This window comes from Rhinichthys klamathensis, unplaced genomic scaffold (assembly GCF_029890125.1).
Source record: "Rhinichthys klamathensis goyatoka isolate OS25496 unplaced genomic scaffold, OSU_Roscu_1.1 h1tg000185l_1, whole genome shotgun sequence".
In the NCBI taxonomy this organism is placed as follows: domain Eukaryota; kingdom Metazoa; phylum Chordata; class Actinopteri; order Cypriniformes; family Leuciscidae; genus Rhinichthys; species Rhinichthys klamathensis.
The window spans coordinates 642,501-655,374 of NW_026606713.1; the positions used below are offsets into that span (position 1 = coordinate 642,501).

The 12,874-nt window shown below is 41.2% G+C and overlaps 1 protein-coding gene across 3 annotated transcripts in view; it reads right to left on the reverse strand.

The window, feature by feature from the left end:
- The window catches only part of coro7 (coronin 7), a 173,905-nt gene that overhangs the window by 10,014 nt on the left and 151,017 nt on the right, over positions 1-12,874 (reverse strand). For all 3 annotated transcript variants that reach the window (XR_008808037.1, XM_056261717.1, XM_056261715.1), the window contains exons 10-20: positions 8,014-8,068; positions 7,871-7,928; positions 7,643-7,788; positions 5,750-5,845; positions 5,499-5,600; positions 5,272-5,419; positions 3,256-3,431; positions 3,073-3,181; positions 1,847-1,933; positions 1,616-1,758; positions 1-93 (exon numbers count right to left, since the gene is read on the reverse strand). The exon at positions 1-93 is cut by the window's left edge and continues 12 nt beyond it. Coding sequence is in view for 2 of the 3 variants with exons in the window: in XM_056261717.1 (XP_056117692.1) it covers positions 1-93; positions 1,616-1,758; positions 1,847-1,933; positions 3,073-3,181; positions 3,256-3,431; positions 5,272-5,419; positions 5,499-5,600; positions 5,750-5,845; positions 7,643-7,788; positions 7,871-7,928; positions 8,014-8,068 (1,213 nt within the window). In the remaining variant the exon portion in view is untranslated. The remainder of the gene's footprint in view (positions 94-1,615; positions 1,759-1,846; positions 1,934-3,072; positions 3,182-3,255; positions 3,432-5,271; positions 5,420-5,498; positions 5,601-5,749; positions 5,846-7,642; positions 7,789-7,870; positions 7,929-8,013; positions 8,069-12,874) is intronic.

A 12,874-nucleotide genomic window follows, 5' to 3' on the forward strand; every position in this document is an offset into this window, starting at 1 on the left:
TGTGGACTTGCGTGGGTCATATAAACGCACTTTTCCATCCTTACACACAGTGGCCAGCAGTTTCCCGTCTGGACTCCAAGCCATGCCAAATATCTGAGAAAAAACATAGCGAGTTACCTTGATGGCTACAAAATCATCCTGAAATATACATTAGTTAGATAGATAGATAGATAGATAGATAGACAGATAGATAGACAGACAGATGGATGGATGATAGATAGATAGACAGATAGATAGACAGACAGACAGACAGACAGACAGACAGACAGACAGATAGAGAGATAGATAGACAGATGATAGATAGACAGACAGACGATAAATAGATAGATAAATAGATAGATAGACAGACAGAGAGACAGACAGACAGACAAATAGACAGATGAGTGATCAAATGTATTTATTTATCTATTTATTAAGATAGATTGTGTTTATTTATCAATATATTTACAATGCTACATATGACATGATTTATACATATATGTTTACTGTTTGTTTTATTATTTATATATAATATGTTGATGCTTTGGCAACATTGTGTTACACAGTCATGCTAATAAAGCTAATTTGAAATAGATAGATAGATAGATAGACAGATGATAGAGACAGACAGACAGACAGACAAATAGACAGATAGATGATAGATAGACAGATAGAGAGATAAATAGATAGACAGACAGAAGGACAGATAGATAGATAGATAGATAGACAGATGATAGAGACAGACAGATAGATAGATAGACAGACAGACAGATGATAGATACAGACAGACAGACAGACAGATAGATAGATAGACAGACAGATGATAGAGACAGACAGACAGATAGACAGATGATAGAGAGAGACAGACAGATAGATAGACAGATAGATAGACAGATAGATAGATAGATAGATAGATAGATAGATAGATAGATAGATAGATAGATAGACAAACAGACAGACATATACAAAGACAGACAGACGATAAATAGATATATATATAGATAGATAGATGATAGATAGACAGATAGAGAGATAAATAGATAGACAGACAGAAGGACAGATAGATAGATAGATAGATAGACAGATGATAGAGACAGACAGATAGATAGATAGACAGACAGACAGATGATAGATACAGACAGACAGACAGACAGATAGATAGATAGACAGACAGATGATAGAGACAGACAGACAGATAGACAGATGATAGAGAGAGACAGACAGATAGATAGACAGATAGATAGACAGATAGATAGATAGATAGATAGATAGATAGATAGATAGATAGATAGATAGACAAACAGACAGACATATACAAAGACAGACAGACGATAAATAGATATATATATAGATAGACAGATAGAGAGATAGATAGACAGACAGATGATAGATAGATAGAGAGATAAATAGATAGACAGACAGACAGACAGACAGACAAACAGATAGGTAGGTAGATATATAGATAGATAAACAGACAGATAGACAGATGATAGAGACAGACAGATAGATGATAGATAGATAGACAGAAAGATGATAGATAGATATAGACAGATAGACAGACAGATGATAGAGACAGACAGACAGATAGACAGATGATAGATAGACAGACAGAATATAGACAGACAGACAGACAGACCTGGTCCTGATGTCCAGTGAGTCGCTTGACTTCTTCTCCTGTCTCCAGTTTCCACAGACGTACAGTGAGGTCGTATGAGGAGGAAGCCAGCAGGCCGGACGCGAGTGGGTGGAACTTGACGGAGTAGATCTTCTCAGTGTGTCCTGCCATTGGTCAAGGAGCATGTCAATCAAACACTACAGAATCACTGCTATTACAGTTCAGAGGTCACATGTCCCGCATGTCTCTTACCCCGCAGAACACACTCCGGCTCAGTCAGGGTTTCCGTCAGGCCTCCTTTGGGAATCTGCCACACGCGGATCTTGGCATCATCACCGGCTTTGAGAGAGAGAGAGAGAGAGAGAGAGAGAGAGAGAGAGAGAGAGAGAGAGAGAGAGAGAGAGAGAGAGAGAGAGAGAGAGAGAGAGAGAGAGAGAGAAAGCAATGCTGACATTCATATTTCAATGTTCGGACAGAGTGTAATTAGGTTTCTTTTGATGAAATGCCTGAAGACACAGCTGGCCTTCAAACAAATAATTTTCTACAAACTAAATTTTCTTTTGACTTGGAGGCGAACTATGACTTAATTGAAATATTGATGAAATGATATATAAATATTAGATGAAAAACTTTAAGCAAAACAACTGAAATTGGTTTAATTTGAAGCACTACAATTACTAACTGGAAATATGAATTACTAAAAAATCTGTTTAAATCTAAACAGTAACATTGCTAAAAATTTAACTAAAATCAATGTATTTTTTAATATTTTCAGTTAATTCAAAATATGAATAAAATAAATAATACTAAAATATCAATGATTAATATACTTCCTCCTGTAAAACACTTTGGATATCAACATCTAAAGGAATAAATGTAGATATAAATAAAAGTACTAATAACAAGAAGTTGTATAATTAAGTAAAAACACAAATACACTAACAATGCTTTCATTAAAACAATACATTTTAAGCAAATTCATGAAGTGCCAAATTCACACTAGAATATAGTCACTGATATGTAAACTAAATAAATGTAAAATATAAACGATATAATAACTTTTAATAAGAACATTAACAGACATTACTACTAAATTCATGTTTACATAATTTTCCATGTCCTGAAATCATAGTATGGTATTATAAAGTTTACATTAGTTTAATAATGTTTTTTTGCTCACAGAGACAATCAAATCAACCACAAAATAAATCAATATTAAATTTGAAAGAGCTATGTAATAAATGAACCAAATTTATAAAGAAATATATCTAACATATACTATTTTTTACATTCTTTATAAAATATAATTAAATATAATAATATAAATTAAGTACTCATATGTTTTACTTCATATTTAATTTAATATAAAGTATGTAGCTTTTTTTTTTGATGTTAGAAATATCTGGAACTATATATAGCATCACAGCTGTAACTCTGTATTGACCAATCAGCATCCAGGATCAGAATGGAAAACTCACCCACAACCAGCTTGTGTGTGTCGAAGGGGTCCCAGCAGAAGTCCGCCACACTCACAGTGTTCTGGATGGTGGGCAGAGCGGTGTCCGGCAGTTTTCCAGGCTGGGACAGCTGCAGAAGAAGACAGTAAGCTACTGTAAATCAGTCTGAGATTTGGGGAAAAAAGCTCTGAATAGATACTGCACCTCGAACACAGCGATCTGCCCTCCGGCGATGGCGAGAGGCACCGCCACACGCTGCCCGTTGGCACAGAAGCCGTCACACTCCCCTGGTGTGGTCAGATGAAGCCCGCGCAGGTTGGTGATGTGCGTGTCCCGGTGCAAGACGGACCCCTGGATGTGACGGAACTTCGAACTCGGGCCTGCAAATCACAATCACAAGCTATTTACTAATAGAGTTGGGCGATTTATAAAGCTAAAAGCATTATATCTTGATACGGTTCAGCATTCTGACATTATTTAATATATATACTACTGTTCACAAGTTTGGGGAGAAAGTTTTAAAGAAATTAATGCTTTAATTTAGCAGGAATGCATTAAATTGATCAGAAAATTAGAATTATTTCTGAAGGATCATGTGACATTGAAGACTGGAGTAATGATGCTGAAACTGCACTTTGATCACAGGAATAAATTACATTTTACAATATATTCACATAGAAAACAGTTATTTTAAATTATGATGTTTCCACAATATTACTGTTTTTTCTGTACTTTTAAATGCAGCTTTGGTGAGCAGAAGAGACTTTTTACAAAACATCTTACTATATCAATAATGCATTCGCTCTGAAATGGCTTAAAGGCTTTTTTTCCAGTCCAAGGAACCATAACCATAATCATCATAATATAGACAGTCATTGCTGACAGACAAGTTTAAAAATGTTAACTTCCTAACTCTACAGGCATTTTTGCTACTGCGGTTAGAATCCGACATGCCAATAAAATTTCTTAATAAAAATGTGTCTGTAAATAAGTATGAACAGGGCTTGACATAAAATTTTGACATGGGGAAAAACTACCATAAAGATTTTCTTAATATTATCTCATAATTTGGCAGCAGGTTTATTAGGCTTCTGTCACTTTAAGACCTGACGAACGTTTTCTTTACGTTCATCTAAAACATAACTGTGTTCACGTGACAGTTTTTTGTGTATATTTGATAAGCAGTGAAAAATAACTGTGTGAGGACAAAATCTGCAGGAATGAGTAAAATTATGCGCAATATGCGCAATCCCACACCGAACTTCAAGCCCTGTAACCAACAATATTCATTCGGAGCAAATGAAACGAGTGAGGAGAGGCGGGTTTGTATGTAACTCGCTGTCGGAGAGATGAGTGAGAGAGAATGCACAGCTGGTATCGTATCATATTATTTAGTATCGATATGTATCGAAAAATCTATATTTTTTGACAACTGCACTTAGTTTATTATTTGAGATGCCATTTTAAAGGCCCCCTGAAATTAAAATGTAAGTCTTTGAGCTTTTAGTATGAATATGTTAGTCTTAAGGTTATGAATAAGCTGGTGTGTTCCAAAACAATGACAACATTCGCATTTAGGAGATATAAGCATTCAAAACTTACAATCTCTCACTTCAGCTAAAATGTATCATTTTATGACATCACTGTGGAAATCAGCTTTTCATCACATCTTTTGTCCAATCAAATGCGCTCTAGAATCTTAAGCTCCGCCCCCTATGCTATAAACACCACCTGGCCAAAGCGACCGTTGACACCTCAGAGCAATATGGGCTGGAGATGTGTGTTCGGTTGCTCAAACGCTCGAGTTTTATTCCTTTTTCCAACTGTACGTCGGTTAAGAATGAAATGGCTAGAATTTATTCACAGCTCTACTATTAAATCCAACGTATCATCAGCGCTCGGATCCGCTTCCGTGGTGCTGTCAAGTACGACTTGCACTCTGTGACGCTATTGGCGGAGGAGCCATTCAATATTAGCTTCCTGTTTCAGTGGAAATTACGTCGACGCATGATACAAAGTAGCTGCTAAGGCACTTCAGAGGGGCTTTAAAAGGCTACGATTGAAAAATGTATATATTATTTATAAAATTCAACCCGCCAAAGTGTCTAGTAGGAGTGTCTGCGTAAACACCACTGCTGAAATACACCCGCATTTGTCCGGTTGGCGAATGTTAATGTATAACGTAGAGTAACAGCCTAACGGAGCCGGTCCAGGACTGACCGAGCATGGTCTGGATGGCGCGGGAGCTCTGACTGGGGCTCGGGCTCGGCACGAAGCCAGACGACAGGCCGCTGGTGGAGGACGGGGAGCGGGACGGGACGGCACTGCTGCTGGGGGTGCTGAGGGGACTGCTGGAGGTCGAGGTCTCCTGAGAAACACAGAGAAAGATATTACAGGCACATCCATTCTGTGAAGCAAGCGTTTTCCCTGACGCTACTCCCACTAACCTCTTTGCTCTTGTCACGGGTCAGATCCTTCGCTGGCGTCTTCTGAGCTGATGGAGCGCTGGGCTTTGGCCTCTTGCTCGGGTTAAGACTGACTCGCTCCACCTGTCACAGAGAAGTGATATATACATCTTAAATAGTTAATATAGCATTTTTTTTTCATTCTGTTCCCTTTAACCTTAAGAAATCCAATGCCAACCAATCAATTCTCATTGAATAAAGCAGAGGTGAAAAGAGTTGCTTTTCTAACAGACCTGTTTGTTCTCTCCTTTCCACCACTCGTCTGCCGTCATGGACGCGGTGTGACCCACAGTGTCCGGATACAGGTCCGCATGGAAGTCCTGTCCTGCCTGAGACGCACAAAACACACAATGTCTAAAACATCAGATATGTTCAGATTTAGAATTATTGTAAAAAATAATAATGATTATTGTTGCGGTTTTATTTTATTCTTTTTAAACTATACATTTAAACAAATTAATAAAGGAATATATAACTATTGCAATTAAACTATTGTAACTGTAAAAACAAGTATATAATAATAATAATTATTATTTTTGTAGTCTATTTTATAATTTAACATTTAAAATTAAATTAAATTATAAAAATGAAACAAATTTAAAATTAAATAAAATAAAAATAATAATAAAGAAATATATTACTATTGCAATAATACCATTGCATTATTGTTATAAGTTTATTTTATAATTTAAAATGTTTAAAATTTAGTTTAAAATGTAATTAAACTTTTAAATGTAAATTAAACATTTTAATAACCATATATTACTATTGTACTATAAAAAAAAAAAAAACAAGTATATAACAATAATAATTGTTTTTATTATAATAGTTTATTTTATTAGTATTTAAATAGGGCTGCACGATTTGGGGAAAATGTCATATTGCGATTATTGAGGTCAATATTGCGATATGCGATTGCGATATAATAAACAAATGGTTTCATGAGTCAACTTGCTTGGTTCTAAAGCAAAATGCACACACAGATTTGTGATAATTCTGAAATGTGTATTTCTCAACTCAAACTAGCAACAACAACTAAATGATTGATAACACCTATAATGATCAATAAGCCATTGATGTCTGGACAAAAATGTATTTTAATTTAAGTGAACTTCAAACAATCCTCACATAAACCCATAATAAATGTCATATTTATTTACCTGTGCTCTTCCTGTCTACAGGTAGGACATATACAGAAATTGAATAAAGATCAAACAGTCTGCGCTGCATAAATTATAAATTATATGGACTAAAATCATATTTAAAGCTACACAAGTTCTTTGGTCAAGAGCAATGAGTGTTTTTCTCTGTTCCCTTTGTTCTTTGATTAACTTTACTGACAGAAAGCATTATTGGATGCTGGCCCTTTAAGAGTTGCTGACAGAGACGCGGATCTCACACGCGCCTTTCTCTCACAACTCTTTACGACCATCAAAGACTGCTCTTATGTTATGAAGACACTCGAGAAATTATATTTTGGCATAATTGTGTGTGTTATTGTTCGTTCACTTCAAGCGGAAAGAGAACTGTATTCTGGCGCGCGGTCTGTGCATGCGCATGATACTGGCGCGCGTCTTTCAGTCAGGACATTCACAGGCAGCGCGCTCTCTTTTGACTGGGTGAATGGTTTAAAGCATTCGCATGAATAAGAGCGGGATCATGTAACACTAGCCAAAGGATGACAAAAAATAACAGATGCTGCGTTAACAGCCCTAATTTGTTTATTTCATATAAAATCGCAGTATTTTGCGTCATATAATCGCATAGGCTTGACATCGCGATTACGATTGCGATATGATTAATCGTGCAGCACTATATTTAAATGATAAAATTGTCTTTGGCGAGCAGGACGAGAGAACGGAGGAGGCGCACCGGACACCTGCGCGGCGCACCGGTCTCGTATCACTCACGGAGGAGCGACGACAGTGAAGGATGAGAGAGGACCAGGCCTGGACTATTTTATTTGATGTTTGGTTTTATTATGTGTGACGGCAGCCCCTCACAGACGACTGCCGCCACACATACGCCACACACGGCCCTCGGCCTCGTCCTGCTCGCCACATTGTCATATTAAATTAGAATAAGAAATGTTTAACTTCTGCAACAATGAGTGTGTTAGTCCTCACCTTGCGAGGCACCTGGTAACTGATGGGCACAATGAAGCTGTCCGTGAGCTGCATCAGCCGTAAAACCTCACAGCAGCCCACATCCACAGCCAGCTTTGGCACGAGAGCCACGCCACGGGTCGACGCGTCCGTCAAACAGTGACTCACTGAGAGCAACAGAGCAACACAGAGAGATCAGCTTCAGGAAACATGGAAAAAAAGGAGCATCAAGAAAAACACGCGTGTTACCTTGAGACAGGAAGGGCTCGCTGGTGTTCACCTCAAAACAGTCAATCACACTCTCACCCTTAGAAAACATGATTCATAATGATATTAATATTGAATATAAAAAAATTAGTTATCAAAAAATATGTTAATAACTGGTTACATACATTTCCAGCCACAATAAGTAGTCCAGAGTCTGGATCAAACAGTGGCATCAGAGTCCTGCAGATAAAATAAACACAGATATTTACCGGCATATTTATCACAGCGCAAACATCTTGAGCTTCATTTTTTTTATATAGACCAGCATTCAAAAGTTTGAGGTCAGTTGGAATTTTTTTAAAATAAATCAATACCTTTTATCCGGCAAGGATGCATTAAATTGATCAAATGTGACAAATTTATAATGTCACGACAGATTTCTATTTCAAATAAATGCTGATCTTTTAAACCTTCTATCCGTCAAATAATCCAGAGTAAACTGCATCACAGTTTCCACACAAAATATGAAACAGCACAACTGTTTTCAACATCGATAGAAATGTTTCTTGAGCATCAAATCATCATATTACAATTATTTTTGAAGGATCATGTGACAATGAAGACCCAAGAGATCTGCAGTTATGATGTGAGCCGTGGCAAAAATATCAATTGTGTCCCCTGACCACTTGATGGCAGGATAGGCAGCAAAATATAGTCACATCAACACAGAAACCCACATCAGCTCTTCAACAATCTACTTCATTGATCAGACACAAACATTTGAAAACAGCAGATCGGTGTAGTTTCAGTCTGGCCGCTTGACCTCGGACTGGAATCTGAACGTATGTCATGCATACAAAGCCACATTCATGTCTCTGCGCGCTGACGCCCTAGGCATGGATGGGTAACGGGGTCACAACGGGAACATGAGCATCTATTTTGAGTCACATGCTGCTGGGAGCGGGGTGTGTTTCCCGCTTCGGTCGAAACGGAGCCACATCAAACACTTCGCAGCGTGGGACGGGGCTGATCACTTCAGACTCCTGTGCACCACAAAATACCACGAGCTGCCACAAGTATTCCAACAAAACGTAAACATTTAGTCAACATTTACTCTCGTTACATGGTTTTCATCCAGATTTTTGGAAGAATTTCCAAGCTGCTCATTTCCATACAATGATTATGCAGTGTGTGTGACCAAGAGCTAAACATTTTTTTTTTAAAGTACCATAAAATATTAAAATCTTAATAATCTTACTGATGCCAAACCTTTCAATAGAAGTGTTTAAATATAGGCTACTGTATATATTGCAATTCATGAATGCTTTGGACAGTCCTAGTCATGGTTTCTATTAAAGGAAGTAAATGCAAGTAGCAATAATACTGAAATAATAATAATAATAATAAAAAAACATTACAGAAGCTTAAAATTCATTTTAAAGAAAATACACTGCACTTTCTGCAGACAATTTCTATTATTCAGATTAGTTAAATGATTATTAGGCTGCATAAATTAGGTCAGCCGGAACCGGAACTCATTACATCATAAGAAGAATGGCATCTATGATATTGATATCTATGATCATGATGTATGTATTTTATGTTTACTGAAGTCAGCCGGATCTGGGCCGTATCCAGATCAGATAGTGGACCTGCGACTAGACACGACCACAACGTATGATGTAGTCAGCCGGATCCAGGCCGTATCCAGATCAGATGGAGGACCTGTGGCTAGACACGCCCACAACGTATCATATAGTCAGCCGGATCCGAGCCGCATCCAGATCAGATGGAGGACCTGCGCCTAGACACGCCCACAACGTATGCTATAGTCAACCGGATCCGAGCCGCATCCAGATCAGATGGAGGACCTGCGCCTAGACACGCCCACAACGTATGATATAGTCAGCCGGATCCGAGCCGCATCCAGATCAGATGGTGGACCTGCGGCTAGACACGCCCACAACGTATCATATAGTCAGCCGGATCCGAGCCGCATCCAGATCAGATGGTGAACCTGCCCCTAGACACGCCCACAACGTATGATGTAGTCAGCTGGATCCGTGCTGTATCCAGATCAGATGGTGGACCTGCGCCTAGACACGACCACAACGTATGATATAGTCAGCCGGATCCGAGCCGCATCCAGATCAGATGGTGAACCTGCGCCTGGACACGCCCACAACGTATGATGTAGTCAGCCGGATCCGTGCTGTATCCAGATCAGATGGAGGACCTGCGCCTAGACACGACCACAACGCATGATGTAGTCAGCCGGATCCGGGCCGTATCCATATCAGATGGTGGACCTGCGCCTAGACACGACCACAACGTATGATGTAGTCAGCCGGATCCGGGCCGTATCCATATCAGATGGTGGACCTGCGCCTAGACACGACCACAACGCATGATGTAGTCAGCCGGATCCGTGCTGTATCCAGATCAGATGGTGGACCTGCACCTAGACACGCCCACAACGTATGATGTAGTCAGCCGGATCCGGGCTGTAACCAGATCAGATGGAGGACCTGCGCCTAGACACGACCACAACGCATGATGTAGTCAGCCGGATCCGGGCCGTATCCATATCAGATGGTGGACCTGCGCCTAGACACGACCACAACGCATGATGTAGTCAGCCGGATCCGTGCTGTATCCAGATCAGATGGTGGACCTGCACCTAGACACGCCCACAACGTATGATGTAGTCAGCCGGATCCGTGCTGTATCCAGATCAGATGGAGGACCTGCGCCTAGACACGACCACAACGCATGATGTAGTCAGCCGGATCCGGGCTGTATCCAGATCAGATGGTGGACATGCGGCTAGACACGCCCACAACGCATGATGTAGTCAGCCGGATCCGGGCCGTATCCATATCAGATGGTGGACCTGCGCCTAGACACGACCACAACGTATGATGTAGTCAGCCGGATCCGTGCTGTATCCAGATCAGATGGAGGACCTGCGCCTAGACACGACCACAACGCATGATGTAGTCAGCCGGATCCGGGCCGTATCCATATCAGATGGTGGACCTGCGCCTAGACACGACCACAACGTATGATGTAGTCAGCCGGATCCGGGCTGTATCCAGATCAGATGGTGAACCTGCGCCTGGACACGCCCACAACGTATGATGTAGTCAGCCGGATCCGTGCTGTATCCAGATCAGATGGAGGACCTGCGCCTAGACACGACCACAACGCATGATGTAGTCAGCCGGATCCGGGCCGTATCCATATCAGATGGTGGACCTGCGCCTAGACACGACCACAACGTATGATGTAGTCAGCCGGATCCGGGCTGTATCCAGATCAGATGGTGGACCTGCACCTAGACACGCCCACAACGTATGATGTAGTCAGCCGGATCCGGGCTGTATCCAGATCAGATGGAGGACCTGCGCCTAGACACGCCCACAACGCATGATGTAGTCAGCCGGATCCGGGCCGTATCCATATCAGATGGTGGACCTGCGCCTAGACACGACCACAACGTATGATGTAGTCAGCCGGATCCGGGCTGTATCCAGATCAGATGGTGGACCTGCACCTAGACACGCCCACAACGTATGATGTAGTCAGCCGGATCCGGGCTGTATCCAGATCAGATGGAGGACCTGCGCCTAGACACGCCCACAACGCATGATGTAGTCAGCCGGATCCGGGCCGTATCCATATCAGATGGTGGACCTGCGCCTAGACACGACCACAACGCATGATGTAGTCAGCCGGATCCGTGCTGTATCCAGATCAGATGGTGGACCTGCACCTAGACACGCCCACAACGTATGATGTAGTCAGCCGGATCCGTGCTGTATCCAGATCAGATGGAGGACCTGCGCCTAGACACGACCACAACGCATGATGTAGTCAGCCGGATCCGGGCTGTATCCAGATCAGATGGTGGACATGCGGCTAGACACGCCCACAACGCATGATGTAGTCAGCCGGATCCGGGCCGTATCCATATCAGATGGTGGACCTGCACCTAGACACGACCACAACGTATGATGTAGTCAGCCGGATCCGTGCTGTATCCAGATCAGATGGAGGACCTGCGCCTAGACACGACCACAACGCATGATGTAGTCAGCCGGATCCGGGCCGTATCCATATCAGATGGTGGACCTGCGCCTAGACACGACCACAACGTATGATGTAGTCAGCCGGATCCGGGCTGTATCCAGATCAGATGGTGGACATGCGGCTAGACACGCCCACAACGCATGATGTAGTCAGCCGGATCCGGGCTGTATCCAGATCAGATGGTGGACATGCGGCTAGACACGCCCACAACGCATGATGTAGTCAGCCGGATCCGGGCCGTATCCAGATCAGATGGTGGACCTGCACCTAGACACGCCCACAAATGATGTAGTCAGCCGGATCCGGGCCGTATCCAGATCAGATGGTGGACCTGCACCTAGACACGCCCACAACCAGTGTTGGGCAAGTTACTTTTAAAAAGTAATTAGTTACAGTTACTAGTTACTACTTCCAAAAAGTAACTAAATTAGTTACTCAGTTACAAATTTTAAAAGTAACTAGTTACTTAAGAAAGTAACTATTGCGTTACTTTCAAGTAAAATTAAATTTTAAATGCTCAAATGTGACCCGACCTCTACCCCTCTTTAACGGAACTTACAATACATGTGCATGTTCAATTATGTATGATAAATCTGAATATTATAATGAAATGGACACTTAATACAATACATTATTAACAGAAACATGAAACATTGTACACACATCTAAAAAAAAAAAAATGTTGCTGTGGGACAAAGTGAGACTAGCCTCCAATCAAATGCCATGTAGATATTATGTTTATATAGTGGATCAATGCAAATAACACAATAGATGTTTTGGAACTTTTGATATTTATTGCCCCTCAACAGGCCACAACTGGGCAAAATTAAATTAAGCTTGTTAAGCTCGTCGCCATACCTGTCTCTCGTTGACTGACTGGCTTGCTTGTGTTGTTCATTGTGTGTCCTGTCCTGTCCGACTATGCGTTATGATGGGTCGTTCGCAATTCATGAG